The sequence below is a fragment of the Hemiscyllium ocellatum genome, chromosome 1 (assembly GCF_020745735.1).
Source record: "Hemiscyllium ocellatum isolate sHemOce1 chromosome 1, sHemOce1.pat.X.cur, whole genome shotgun sequence".
Lineage (NCBI taxonomy): Eukaryota > Metazoa > Chordata > Chondrichthyes > Orectolobiformes > Hemiscylliidae > Hemiscyllium > Hemiscyllium ocellatum.
This window is the reverse complement of record NC_083401.1, coordinates 165712069-165724058: the sequence shown is the minus strand read 5'-3', so window position 1 is coordinate 165724058 and position 11990 is coordinate 165712069. Positions and strand designations below refer to the sequence as shown.

General features: G+C 42.4%; 1 protein-coding gene across 5 annotated transcripts in view; it reads right to left on the bottom strand.

The window, feature by feature from the left end:
• Positions 1–2000: 2000 nt before the first annotated feature.
• The window catches only part of fhdc1 (FH2 domain containing 1), a 148363-nt gene continuing 138373 nt past the window's right edge, over positions 2001–11990 (bottom strand). For all 5 annotated transcript variants that reach the window (XM_060827560.1, XM_060827553.1, XM_060827591.1 and 2 more), the window contains exons 11-13: positions 9902–10019; positions 7337–7501; positions 2001–6601 (exon numbers count right to left, since the gene is read on the bottom strand). In XM_060827560.1, coding sequence (XP_060683543.1) covers positions 4208–6601; positions 7337–7501; positions 9902–10019 — 2677 coding nt within the window. In that variant the 3' untranslated portion in view covers positions 2001–4207. The remainder of the gene's footprint in view (positions 6602–7336; positions 7502–9901; positions 10020–11990) is intronic.

Genomic DNA, 11990 nt, shown 5'->3' with positions numbered 1-11990 from the left:
AGCTTTTGTATTCAATGACAGCCAATGTCAAATTCAGAATCGGGTACTTGTTCAGAGACTCCATTCCTGTCACAGATTAAGGGTTTTTTAAAAATTCATTCGCAAGTTGAGACTGGCTAGGCTAGCCTTTACTGCACCCGGGCTGAACTGGAGCAGTTCCTCAACTTCACCCACAATGTCCGCCCCACTCTCAAATTCACTTGGTCCATCTTGGACACCTCCATCCCTTTTCGTGACCTCACCATTTCCATCTCATGCATCAGGAGGACATAACATTGAGTTCTCCAGTTTCAAATAATGTCCTTCCCCATCTCCTGACTGACGTTTAGTATCAGCCCACAGACTCTCACAATTACCTGGACTACACGTCCTCCCACTCAGTATCTTGCAAGAACTCCATCACATTCTCCCAATTCCTCCACTGCATGTGCTCAGAGGAGGAGACACTCCCCTCCCAACCATCCCAGATGTCTACTTATTTTGAACAACGTGCTGCCCCCCTCCCCTACTCTGTCATCCAGACAACCCTCCACTGCACCACCTCCACTCCTTATTCCACTGGCCTCACCCTCCCCTCCATACCCAATAAAGTCAGTCCCCCTTGTCCTCACCTCCACCCCACCAGTCTCCGCATCCAACATATCATCCTTAAACACTTCGCCAACTCCAACTACACCCCACCACCAAGAACATCTTCCCCTCCCCACCGCTCTCTGCTTTCTGCAAGGACTGTTCTCTCTGACAGTATTTGGTTCACGCCACCACCGCCATTGAACCCCAGGTACCTTTCTCTGCAACCAGAAAAGACGGAAAACCTGATGGTACACCAACCCCCCTCACCTCCATCCAGGGCCCCAAACAGTCCTTCCAGGTGAGACAGACATTCACCTGCCTCTCCTCCAACCTGCATCACGTGCTCCCGATGTGGTCTTCTCTACATTAGGAAGACCGAATGTAAACTTAGGGAATGATTCACTGAGCATCACATGGGGGCCCACAGGGGCCAACCGGACCTCCCAGTCACTGACCATTTCAATTCCCCTTCCCACTTCCTTTCTGACATGACCATCCTTGGCCTACTGCATTGCCACAACGAACTACAGTGCAAATTGGATGAACAACACCTCATCTTCCGTCTGGGTAGCCTACAGCCCGGACGACGTAACATTGAGCTCTCCAGTTTCAAATAACCTCCCTCCCCATCCCGAACTCCCTTCCCAGCTCCTCCCCCTCCCTTCCACTGCTCCCTGCCACCAACCGGATTCATTCCTCCCATTGACCAACCAGGTCATACCCTCTGCGTCTTCACCACCCTGCCCTCGCCATGCCCTTTATCTGCAGCTCCCCCCACACCCACCCCCAGTCCTGAAGAAGGGTTACACCCGAAATGGTGACTTCTCCACCTCCTGATACTGCCTGGCTTGCTGTGTTCTTCCAGCCTCCTGCCTGTCTACCTTGGATTTCAGCAGCTGCAGTTTTATTGCCTAGAGGCCAGTTAAGAATCAGCCACATTACTTTGCTCTGGTGTCATATTGAGATCAGACCAAGTAAGGATAGCAGTTTTTTTTCCTTTAAGGACAATAGTGAAACAAATGGATTTTTCCAACAATTGACAATGATTTTCATAGTCATCATTCTTATTTCTCGAATTTTATTCTACCATCTGCCATGCCAGGATTCAAACCAGGCCCCCAGAACATTACCTGGTCTCCAGATTAACAATCCACAAGGCCATCACCTTGAAGTGAAATCAAACATCTTCAGAAACACCAAGTACAAGGGTCATTTGCCTGAAATACAGTGATACTGAAGTCAATGGAGCTGAATATCAGATAGGTATACTGCTGGCAACTGGTGTGACACTGTTCTAGCCCCGATCAAATCCCAATCTCACTCCCAGAGTCTGTCAGTTTATCTCAACTGTCTGTGATGTAAGTAATGTAAGTGGGCAGTTATACGCCTCACTAAAAGAAAATACAAGCACGACTTAACGAGCCAGAACTTACTTTTAATACTTGACTGAACAGAAGTTATGTGGAACGTGCAAATGTTACTGTATACAACACTTCATTTCAATTTACAAAGATACATCACTTTTGTTCACAACTTGAAGGTAACCATACAATCTGAAATGGCCACTGAGTGATTGTATTTGGAAAAAACTTGATAAAGGCAGCCACTGACAAGGTAAAATGAAGCAGTTATCACCAACGTACTGCCCTTTGTCACACAGTTATCACCAACGTACTGCCCTTTGTCACACAGTGACATAGGCTGGGGGAATTGATCAGGAATAGAGAATTTGAATGAAGCTAACAAACATCATAGCCAAATCAGCAAAAGTGTATCAGAGACAAAGAAAATGCTTGCACTTTGCCAAATTGAAATGTGAAATATTTTCAGACTGAATATCAGTTTTGTTGTGTTTACATTAAACTCTCTGTCTCTCTATTGTGGATGTAAAATAATGCTCTCAAATGTCTCAGTTAAAGGCATAAGAAAAGAAAAGAAAAGCTTCCTTAATTTGCCAATAAAAACAATTAAAATGCTATTAATCTCAAGCACAGCGTGGGGTGATTCAGCAGTCTGCAGCCAGTCACACCAAGTCATGTTCAGTTGGGTTCATTTCCCATACAGCATGTGGGTCAGGTAAGAGATAGAATGAGCTCAGCTCTAAGAAAAATACACAGTTCATTCAGATTAAAGTAGCCTCTTCAGAGAGACCAGGGTAAAATATATATCCCCCTAAAAATGTTACAGAGTAAAACAAAGAATGGACTGACAAACCGCTATTGCAGCCAGGCATGAATTTGACAAAGCAGTTGTATTTAGATGTATACAGTTTTCATATTTAATCAAAACAGAAGGGAAAATAACTGGTAAACAGGCAGTGCAACACCTATATATACAGACTAGCACATTGCTAAGGTCACTATTAAATACAAAAGGTGAGGTTCTTTTATAGCACTGTTTGTGCTCAAACATCACCAGTTAACATCTGATCTTGAAAGGTTTATCATCATTGTCAAGATGAAGAATCTCACTATGGTCTGTGTGTTATAAGCAGTGTTATTGTGCAACTTAGGACCACTTCTCCAATATTGTGAGAAAGAATGTCCTTTTGTCCAGGAGTATCAGAAAACACAATAGAGCAACATACAATGGCCGATCTAAATCCCAAGTTCAAATTTCTGAACGACCTTACAATCAGTGACTGCTTCATCAAAATAACTGGCCATGAATGGTACTGCTCTATGGAATGTCATTCCTGAATAATCAGCTATTGTATTTACTGTACAGATTATGCTATGCACTTTTATTATACACATTATACATTATACATATCACAATACAAAAAATAAATTATGGTGCTGCAACTATGTTATCGAGTGGATATGTCAGCCCACTAGTTCGTTCACTGTTATCTCTAACCCGCAGCACCAATACCCTCCTCCCTTAAAAAGAATGTAGCAGCCCACCAGAATGATAAATATGCACCTTCTAGAAACTAAAAGATTTAACATTGACACTCACTTTAAAGAGATACATTGAAAAACTACCAAGAGAGATAAGCTAACTTAGCTTGTCTAATTTTTAATGTAATGCATCAAGATCCTATTACAGGCAAACAGCATTCTAACTCAATCCTGCAAAAACACCTTGGACCAGCAATTCTTCCTGAGCAATTAGCAATCATGTTGCTGTTAATTAAGATGCTGTTCGGTTCTGGTTCAGCATCAGTAGAATGAGAATGCAAACTTCTATTACAATCATTATTCCCTCATTCGGCCTTCTATTCCTGCTTCCCTCTGTTACAATAAAACTGATGTGGCCAGCATATTTCTCTGGTTATCTGTTGACTGGATGATAGGAGGTGCACTTGTAAAAGGCAGACTGGGTTTGAGCGATTTCGCCACCTCCTCCCAGTGCCCCAGAGAGCAGTTCTAGCAATCCGGCTAACATCAGGGGGTTCAAGAACATCAAAGCTTGTGCACCAGCTGGCAATGGGATTTCTGATGACTTTCCGATCCTCTGGCTGGAAGCCTAATGTTCGAGCGAGTACCATCAGCTTGACAAGATGTGGAACAACATCATGCACCAATGAAACGTTGAGCTGGGTGCTCATGAGGAGTGAACTTGCCTTGCAGAAGGATTCCCTCATCGCCTTTAACTGGATACTACTCGAATCTACACACAATTGGAAAACTCACTTCCATTTCAGTACCCGTTCTGGAGTTTTCCTAACCCGGCCAGAGTCTGCTGCTGGGACAGTTTTCTTTTCTGTAGATTTCAGCAAACTATTGTTTCCTGTGCAAGTGATTTCAGTTTTATAGCTCGGAGTTTTACTCGCCTCTGGAGTCTTGCTCAATGGTTTTTGGCTACCTGCCCTTTTCAGATGAGCATTTTCATTGCTCCTTGTGTGGTTTGTCCCAGTGCACTTTGTTGTTGGTTGCCTTTGTGAAGCAGCTCTGGTAAGGCTTGTTGTCTTGGGGGTTTGTGGAGATGTGCCGGGGATCCGCGTGGACTCTACCTTTTGGCGTCGAGATGATGATGCCACAGTATTCCTGGCAAAGTTAGGAGTTGGGTTTGGTGTGGCAATGCCACTTCTCTCAGTGGTTCCCCCTGCCCCACCAGTGTCTGCTCTCGACTTAGGGGAACCTCTTGTACTCGAGCGACAGATTTTAGTGCTTTCCTCTGGTTTCGGCCTGGGGATATTGTGGACTGGTTTAGCACTAGGTTTATGGAGGGAATCTCTACGCTTTGGCAGACTATTTGATGAGCTATCCAAAGAACTAGTCCCCTTTGTTGGCTTCTGATCTGCAGTTGTACAGCTGAACCTACGGGGGGTCTTTGAGTAGCTGTCCCTCCTATTTGATCCTGTTGCCTTTTGTGACTGCCTTAGTTCATCACTATTTGATGTTTTCGTTTCCAGTCTTTTAACACTATTTGATCTTCTGGTTGACTTTGATATTGGCATAATCTTTTTTATTTCATTGTTATTTGAGTGGCTTGCTGTTCTTGGAGATTTGGGATGGACTGCACTATTGAAATAAGGCCCTGTTGCTTTTACACTGGCCGCTGTTTTCTCTCTAACAGCCTGAGGCTGCTTTACATTGGAAACCTGCTTTGTCTTCTTTGGCAAATCCAATTTCAGAGAGACTGCCTCATCAGTTAAAATGTTTTGTCTGGCTATATCTTTAGTGACAGGCAGAGAAAGATGGTCCGATGTCATGCGCTCTAACTCATGAGATGTTGCTATCTGGTCTCTGATCTGATTATCTTGGCTTTCCCAAACCTGACGTGATTCTTCGATGATTTCTTGACAAACAGCTTTTATTTCACATTTCTCTGAAGATCCAGAACGATCCACATCATCTGTGTATCCCAACACAAAAAACACAGTTCCACACTCCTTATTTGGAATAAGGCTAGTGGGTGACTTTATGATATCTGAGTTCAATATAGAAACATCAGTGCTTTCATTCACTTTGTCCTTTTGTGGAGATGAGTGTGGATTTGAAACACAGTAAGGCTCACCATTGGAGTAGTTAAGGTTGGACAAAAGTACACTTGAGTTGGAGACACTAGGAGGCTGAAAATTCATATCTGTCTCGGGAGTCTGCAAACTCACATCTGTATCAGGAGTGTTCAAACTGACATCTGTGTCATGAGTAATAATACTCATACCTGTGTCAGGAGTCTGCAGACTCAGATCTGTAACAGGAGTCTGCAGACTCATGTCTGTGTCAGGAGTGTGCAGACTGATGTCTGTGTCAGGAGTGTGCAAACTCACATCTACACTCGTTGTTTGCAAACTCAAGTCTTCTGCGTACTCTATGTCTGTTAGTGTAACTTCGTCACAGGTTGTTACTTGGCTAGAGTCAGCTACTTTTGAATTGGAGTAATTAAAAATTTGTAAACCTTCAAGGCCCCCAAGTTGCTCTCTGACTGCAGCAATCTGGTTTATATTAGTGGTCTCTGTGCTCTTTGTGTGATTCCAATTCTGTCTTATATTTTCATTGTTATTGGCAGCTTCATGTCCAGTCTGACTGATTACATTGTCAGTCTCTGTGTTCCCTAGGTTTGTTGTATAAATACTCTCTGTGTTCTCAGTAATGTAAGGCACAGCGGAGGCTCTGCGACGCAGGCTGTCTTTTACAGGCGTGCTAGGAGAAGAGCCCCAGTCTGAGTCAAAGTATGCATTATCTAAACTGCCTTCTCGAGTTTCTGACATCTCCTGCCAGGCTGCCCTCTGTCTGGAGCACCGTGCCATCGATCGAGGGATACTGTTGGATTTGGCCTGTTCATCTGTTTCACCAGCCTGCAGAAAGGACAGTAAATGGCTGTCCATAACCGAGCCTCCAGCCGAGCGGATGCGTCTGCTTCGTGTTCTTTTCACACCCCCCGGGCTTTGGGAAGTTCGTTGTGTGAAAGCCAGAAGCTCGTGTAGTCCATCTTTGATGAGAAGCTCCACATCATTTTCACTACTGCTCCGTCCGAATACAGCTCGCTCCCCAGCCACCCACAGATGGCGTTTCTCTTCCAATTCCTTTAGCTTCTGCTGTTGACGGAGATCTTGGATTTCTCTGTCCCTGTTCTCCTGGGGAACAGACATTTCAATATTTCAGTCGTCAAGTATACATCATTTCAGTTCAATGACAATTTCTCATGTACAACTTAAAATAAATTCAGTGAAAAGAAACACATCGATTCTAGTTACCAGTTGACACACAGGTGCATCAATATCTAAACCTGATGCTGACATTTGCTCGCAGTACCATTCAACAGATCTCAACAGCGATTCAATTGCTGATCAAAGTAGGGATGAGAGTTTAAAGTTAATTTAAAAACATGGGATAATGGCTATGGAGCCAGATTCTTTCAGAATCAGATATCCACAGCTGGGGCACTGGTGAGCAAAGAGGAATTTGAATTAGTTTTTCTCCTCTGCAGCTCAGGAAGGAGTGATAAACCCAACAGGTGATTCCTTCGGCTGCCCTGGCTGAGAACAATCAACTCAACTGAGACTGCAGGCCAGACTGGAGGGCTTCCTTCGCACCATGTCATTCTGATCCACACTGACTATTTGACATTGCAGAGCTGCTGGTCTGACTGTCACCCAACTGTTTTTACAATAACTGCAGCTGGGACCTGGTTTCCAAACTTAAGATCAAACAATTAAGAGAATTTCTTTCTGGCATTCAGTAAACGTGATCATTAACGCTCAGGCTGCTGTCAGACATTTCTGGGATGGATTCACTTCGCACAGTGAGAGAAAGTACTTGCAAAGCAATTGCAGCCATTCTAGATCAGAGTAGGGTATGACCTGTCTTACCTTGACAGCTTTTTTAAAACGCTCACAAAAGTCTCGAAATATCTTAAAGCATTCTTCTAATTTCATTGTTTCTTTATCTTCACAGAAGAAGTCGATGAGAGTGTTGGCCTCCCTTTGCAAATCCTCTCGCTCTCTCTCTAATTTATCCACTTCTTTTAAAGCTTGCTATAGTGAAACAGACACAGATTGTGAGAATGCTGGATGGAAATCTAATCCAAAAGGTCTACATTTTTAATAAATATCAACCACACACAAAAAAAAATAAACTGACATTAAAATACCACCATCCGTCCCTTCAACCTGAAACCCATTTTGCTTTGACATTATGAGGTTATTTAATCCCTGTCACTGAGGTCAAAATTCTGCAACTCACTTTCCAACAGCAGTGTATGTACCTACAGCTGTGGTTGAAGAAGGCAGCTTTTCACCATGTTCTCAAGGGTCGTTAGAGATGGGCAGTAAATGCCAGTCTTACCAGTTACATTCCATAACAGAATAAAGAAACCTCATTAAAAAAGTTATACAATCTGAAGTTGTGGATTTCAACACCTTCTCAAAACATGTATAAAATAGCTTTCTTCATTTTTCAAAATATAGTAACATGATTTAAAAAACAGATAGTACTGAAAGATATCCAACATCAGTCATGTGGGATAATTATTACACATAATTATAAAACTATTTACATTACCGTTAATGCATTAATTGAAACTATTAAAACTAATTATTGTAAAATGATTACATTTGAATCATTGAACTACACCTGTTAAATTTTGCTCTGTTCTGTTTTGAGAAAACAGAAAATGTTACTCGTTTGTAAGTCATTGTGAGAGCCCAGCTTCCTCCATGCATTCTAAGTTCATGTGAGTGCCCAGTTTGTTCTGCAAGGTGGCCATCCTTGGGATCCTCGGGTGTGGAGACTTGCTCTAATATTCTATGAGATTGTTCCTTTCCCCCTGCAATTCTACACTTGCCAAATTCCAAATTCTTGTGTTTCATAAATGTTTCTTACTTGGACATGTGTGCTATGATTACAAATCTCCCCACTGCTAGAAGGCTTGGACTAATCTTTTAAATTATGTTAAATCTCAAAAAATAACTCTTTCAGCCTTAGACTACATGCTCAGAATTCATTTCCACATCTGACAGAAATATTAAATATTTTTATTCTATCCTTAGACTGCTTGCAGCAGAACAGAGCTTGAATGACACAGTTGTTAACTTCATAAAATGAGATTTCATGATGGCTTTTTTCTAACTTGTAATGATGCCTTTATTTGTAAAATGACAGATACATCTTTTCAGGCATAATGAGAACAGATTGGATTAAATACTTTTTGGTGATTTAGTCCATCGAAATTCTGCAATAATTTTATAAATTCTAAATATATTTTTAATAGTGTAACTCTAACAGAAACAGAATACATTTTGGGCATATTTCGGGTGGCACAATGGTTCAGTAGTTAGCATTGTTGGACCCAGGTTCAATTCTAACCTCAGGCAACTGTCTGTGTGGAGTTTGCACGTTCTCCCCGTGTCTGCATGGGTTTCCTCTTGGTGCTCTGGTTTCCTCCCACAGTCCAAAAATGTGTAAGTTAGGTGGATTGGCCATGCTAAATAGCCCATAGTGTTCAGGGATGTGTAGGTTAGGGTGGATTGGACGTGCTGAATTGCCCATTGTGCCCAGGGATATGTAGGATCAAGTGGATTGGCCGTGCTAAATTGCCTATAGTGCCCAGGGATATGTAGGTTAGGGTGGATGGGCCATGCTAAATTGCCCATAGTGCCCAGGGATATGTAGGTTCAGGTGGATTGGCTATGCTAAATTGCCCATAGTGTCCAGGGACGTACAGGTTAGGGTGGATTGGCCATGTTAAATTGCCCATAGTGCCCAGGGATATGTAGGTTAGGGTGGATTGGCCATGTTAAATTGCCCATAATGCCCAGGGATATGTAGGTTCAGGTGGATTGGCCATGCTAAATTGCCCATAGTGCCCAGGGATATGTAGGTCAGGGTGGATTGATCGTATTAAATTGGCCATAGTGCCCATGGATGTGCAGGCCGACATGGGAAATGCAGGTTTATAGGGATGGCATGGTCTGGGTGGGATGCTCTTTGGAGGGTTGAGGTAAACTCAATGGGCTGAATGACCAGCTTCCACTCTGTAGGGATTCTATGATTTGGTTAAGTATTGGAGTTTTTATCCACAAGTCAATATGTGCAGCAAGCAACTGTATGTTATCTATGACTTATTTGCAGGATAATTTCTGTACTTAGCAACTAAACATGAGTATTCTCTACACAGTCAAACAAATCTCGCGAGGAACTTTCGACGTGTGATAGGTACAACATGGAGAGCTTAATTCTAACAGTAGCCAACAGACAAAACTATGCATAGTTATCTTTCTGGCTTAGACTAGTTACTGCAACACGTCAGTCTTGTTCATAAATTGAATATAATTATCTTATATATTCACCAGCAAGATGCTAATTAAGTAATCTTCTCACCTTTGAAAAGCTGTGAAGTGAATACACAAGCACAGTACCTGTTAACACTGACTCACCTGAGTGAAATCCTCCATTTGATGCAGGAGATCAAAGTCTTGCTTTAAATTTACTTGCAGCCATTTTGTCCTGCTAACAAGTGATTGCAGCTCTCCATCGATGCTGTCTACTGACAATCTTAAATGAAAATATACATTAACAACAAATCAGAATTCCATAAGACCATAAGACCATAAGACATAGGAATGGACGTAAGGCCATTCGGCCCATCTGGTCCACTCCGCCATTCAATCATGGCTGATGGGCATTTCAACTCCACTTACCAGCGTTCTCCCCGTAGCCCTTAATTCCTCGAGACAACAAGAATCTACCAATCTCTGCCTTGAAGACATTTAGTGTCCCGGCCTCCACCCAACTCTGTGGCAATGAATCCCACAGGCCCACCACTCTCTGGCTGAAGAAATATCTCCGCATTTCTGTTCTGAATTGACCCCCACTAATTCTAAGGCTGTGTCCACGGGTCCTAGTCTCCTCGCCTAACGGAAACAATTTCCTAGCGTCCACCCTTTCCAAGCCATGTATTATCTTGTACGTCTCTATTAAGTCTCCCCATAATCTTCTAAACTCCAACGAATACAATCCCAGGATCCTCAGCCGTTCCTCATATGTTAGACCTGCCATTCCAGGGATCATCCGTGTGAATCTCTGCTGGACACGTTCCAGTGCCAGTATGTCCTTCCTGAGGTGTGGGGACCAAAACTGGACACAGTACTCCAAATGGGGCCTAACCAGAGCTTTATAAAGCCTCAGTAGCACAACGGTGCTTTTATATTCCAACCCTCTTGAGATAAGTGACAACATTGCATTCGCTTTCTTAATCACGGACTCAACCTGCATGTTTACCTTTAGAAAATCCTCGACTAGCACTCCCAGATCCCTTTGTACTTTGGCTTTACGAATTTTCTCACCATTTAGAAAGTAGTTTATGCTTTTATTCTTTTTGCCAAAGTGCAAGACCTCGCACTTGCTCACGTTAAATTCCATCAGCCATTTCCTGGACCACTCTCCCAACCAGTCTAGATCCTTCTGTAGCCTCCCCACTTCCTCATACTACCTGCCTGTCCACCTAACTTCGTATATTCCACATAAAAGAAAGCCTTATACTGGCTTTATTCTCTGCATCACCTCGTAGTTAGCCTTCGACAAAGTCTCCTAACATAAAGCTGTATCTGAAATGGCAATAAGTCAATTATGAATGGTGGAGTATTATGCAAAGCAAAGCAGTATCTATTTGAGTAGCTATCACACTGTGCACCAGCACTGTTATAGAGCACTTCTGTGAGTTACATGAAAAAACACCACAAGTGATGAAAGCCTGCAGGGGAAGCAGCAAATTCGTAGGAAGTCAGTAACTATAATATGCACGGGTAGGTTATGATATCTTCAGGTGCAACCTAACTGAATATTGATTAATCTGCTATATATTTCAGATTTTTATTTTATTCATCCAAGTTTTTGTTTGCGAGTTACCACCTTGGACTTCAACTCTATTTTTTATTTCCTAAATATTGAAACAAGGAATTTTAAAAATTCTGATACCAAACAACATCCCTTTTCTTGCCTTGTTTGCTTTTGAACTTATTTCCTCCTGTTTCCTTCCTATTGGGAACACAGAATGTCAAAACTTTCAGAAACAGTGAGTACTCGATTTACAGCTGGACATTGACAATATCAAAAATCTGTTTGAACCACTGGAAAAGAAGGTCATTTGGACTTTCCATCTCTTTAACAGGCACCTGAACCACTAAAATATCAGCAGAGAATTTGTTCTGTCAATGGTGTAATTCATGTGTGTTACAGAGGATTCCAGAACACTAGCAAGTTAAGTGACTGTGAGAATATCCATGGAATTGTGGGAAAGGCAAGGAAGTTGAAAACCCAGGGTTTCCCAGAAACATTATCTTATTTCTTACATCATCTTCGAGGCTGAACAGCAGTGCTTCAAACAGATCTCCCTTACCATATCCTTACATTATCCTGCCTAACAACGTTGCTTGCATTTAAGGGTGAGGATCTATATACATCCTGCCTCTGATCAGTCTACCCTTCTAAGCTTGCTCTTTGAAACATCAACTTCGCCTTCTATGA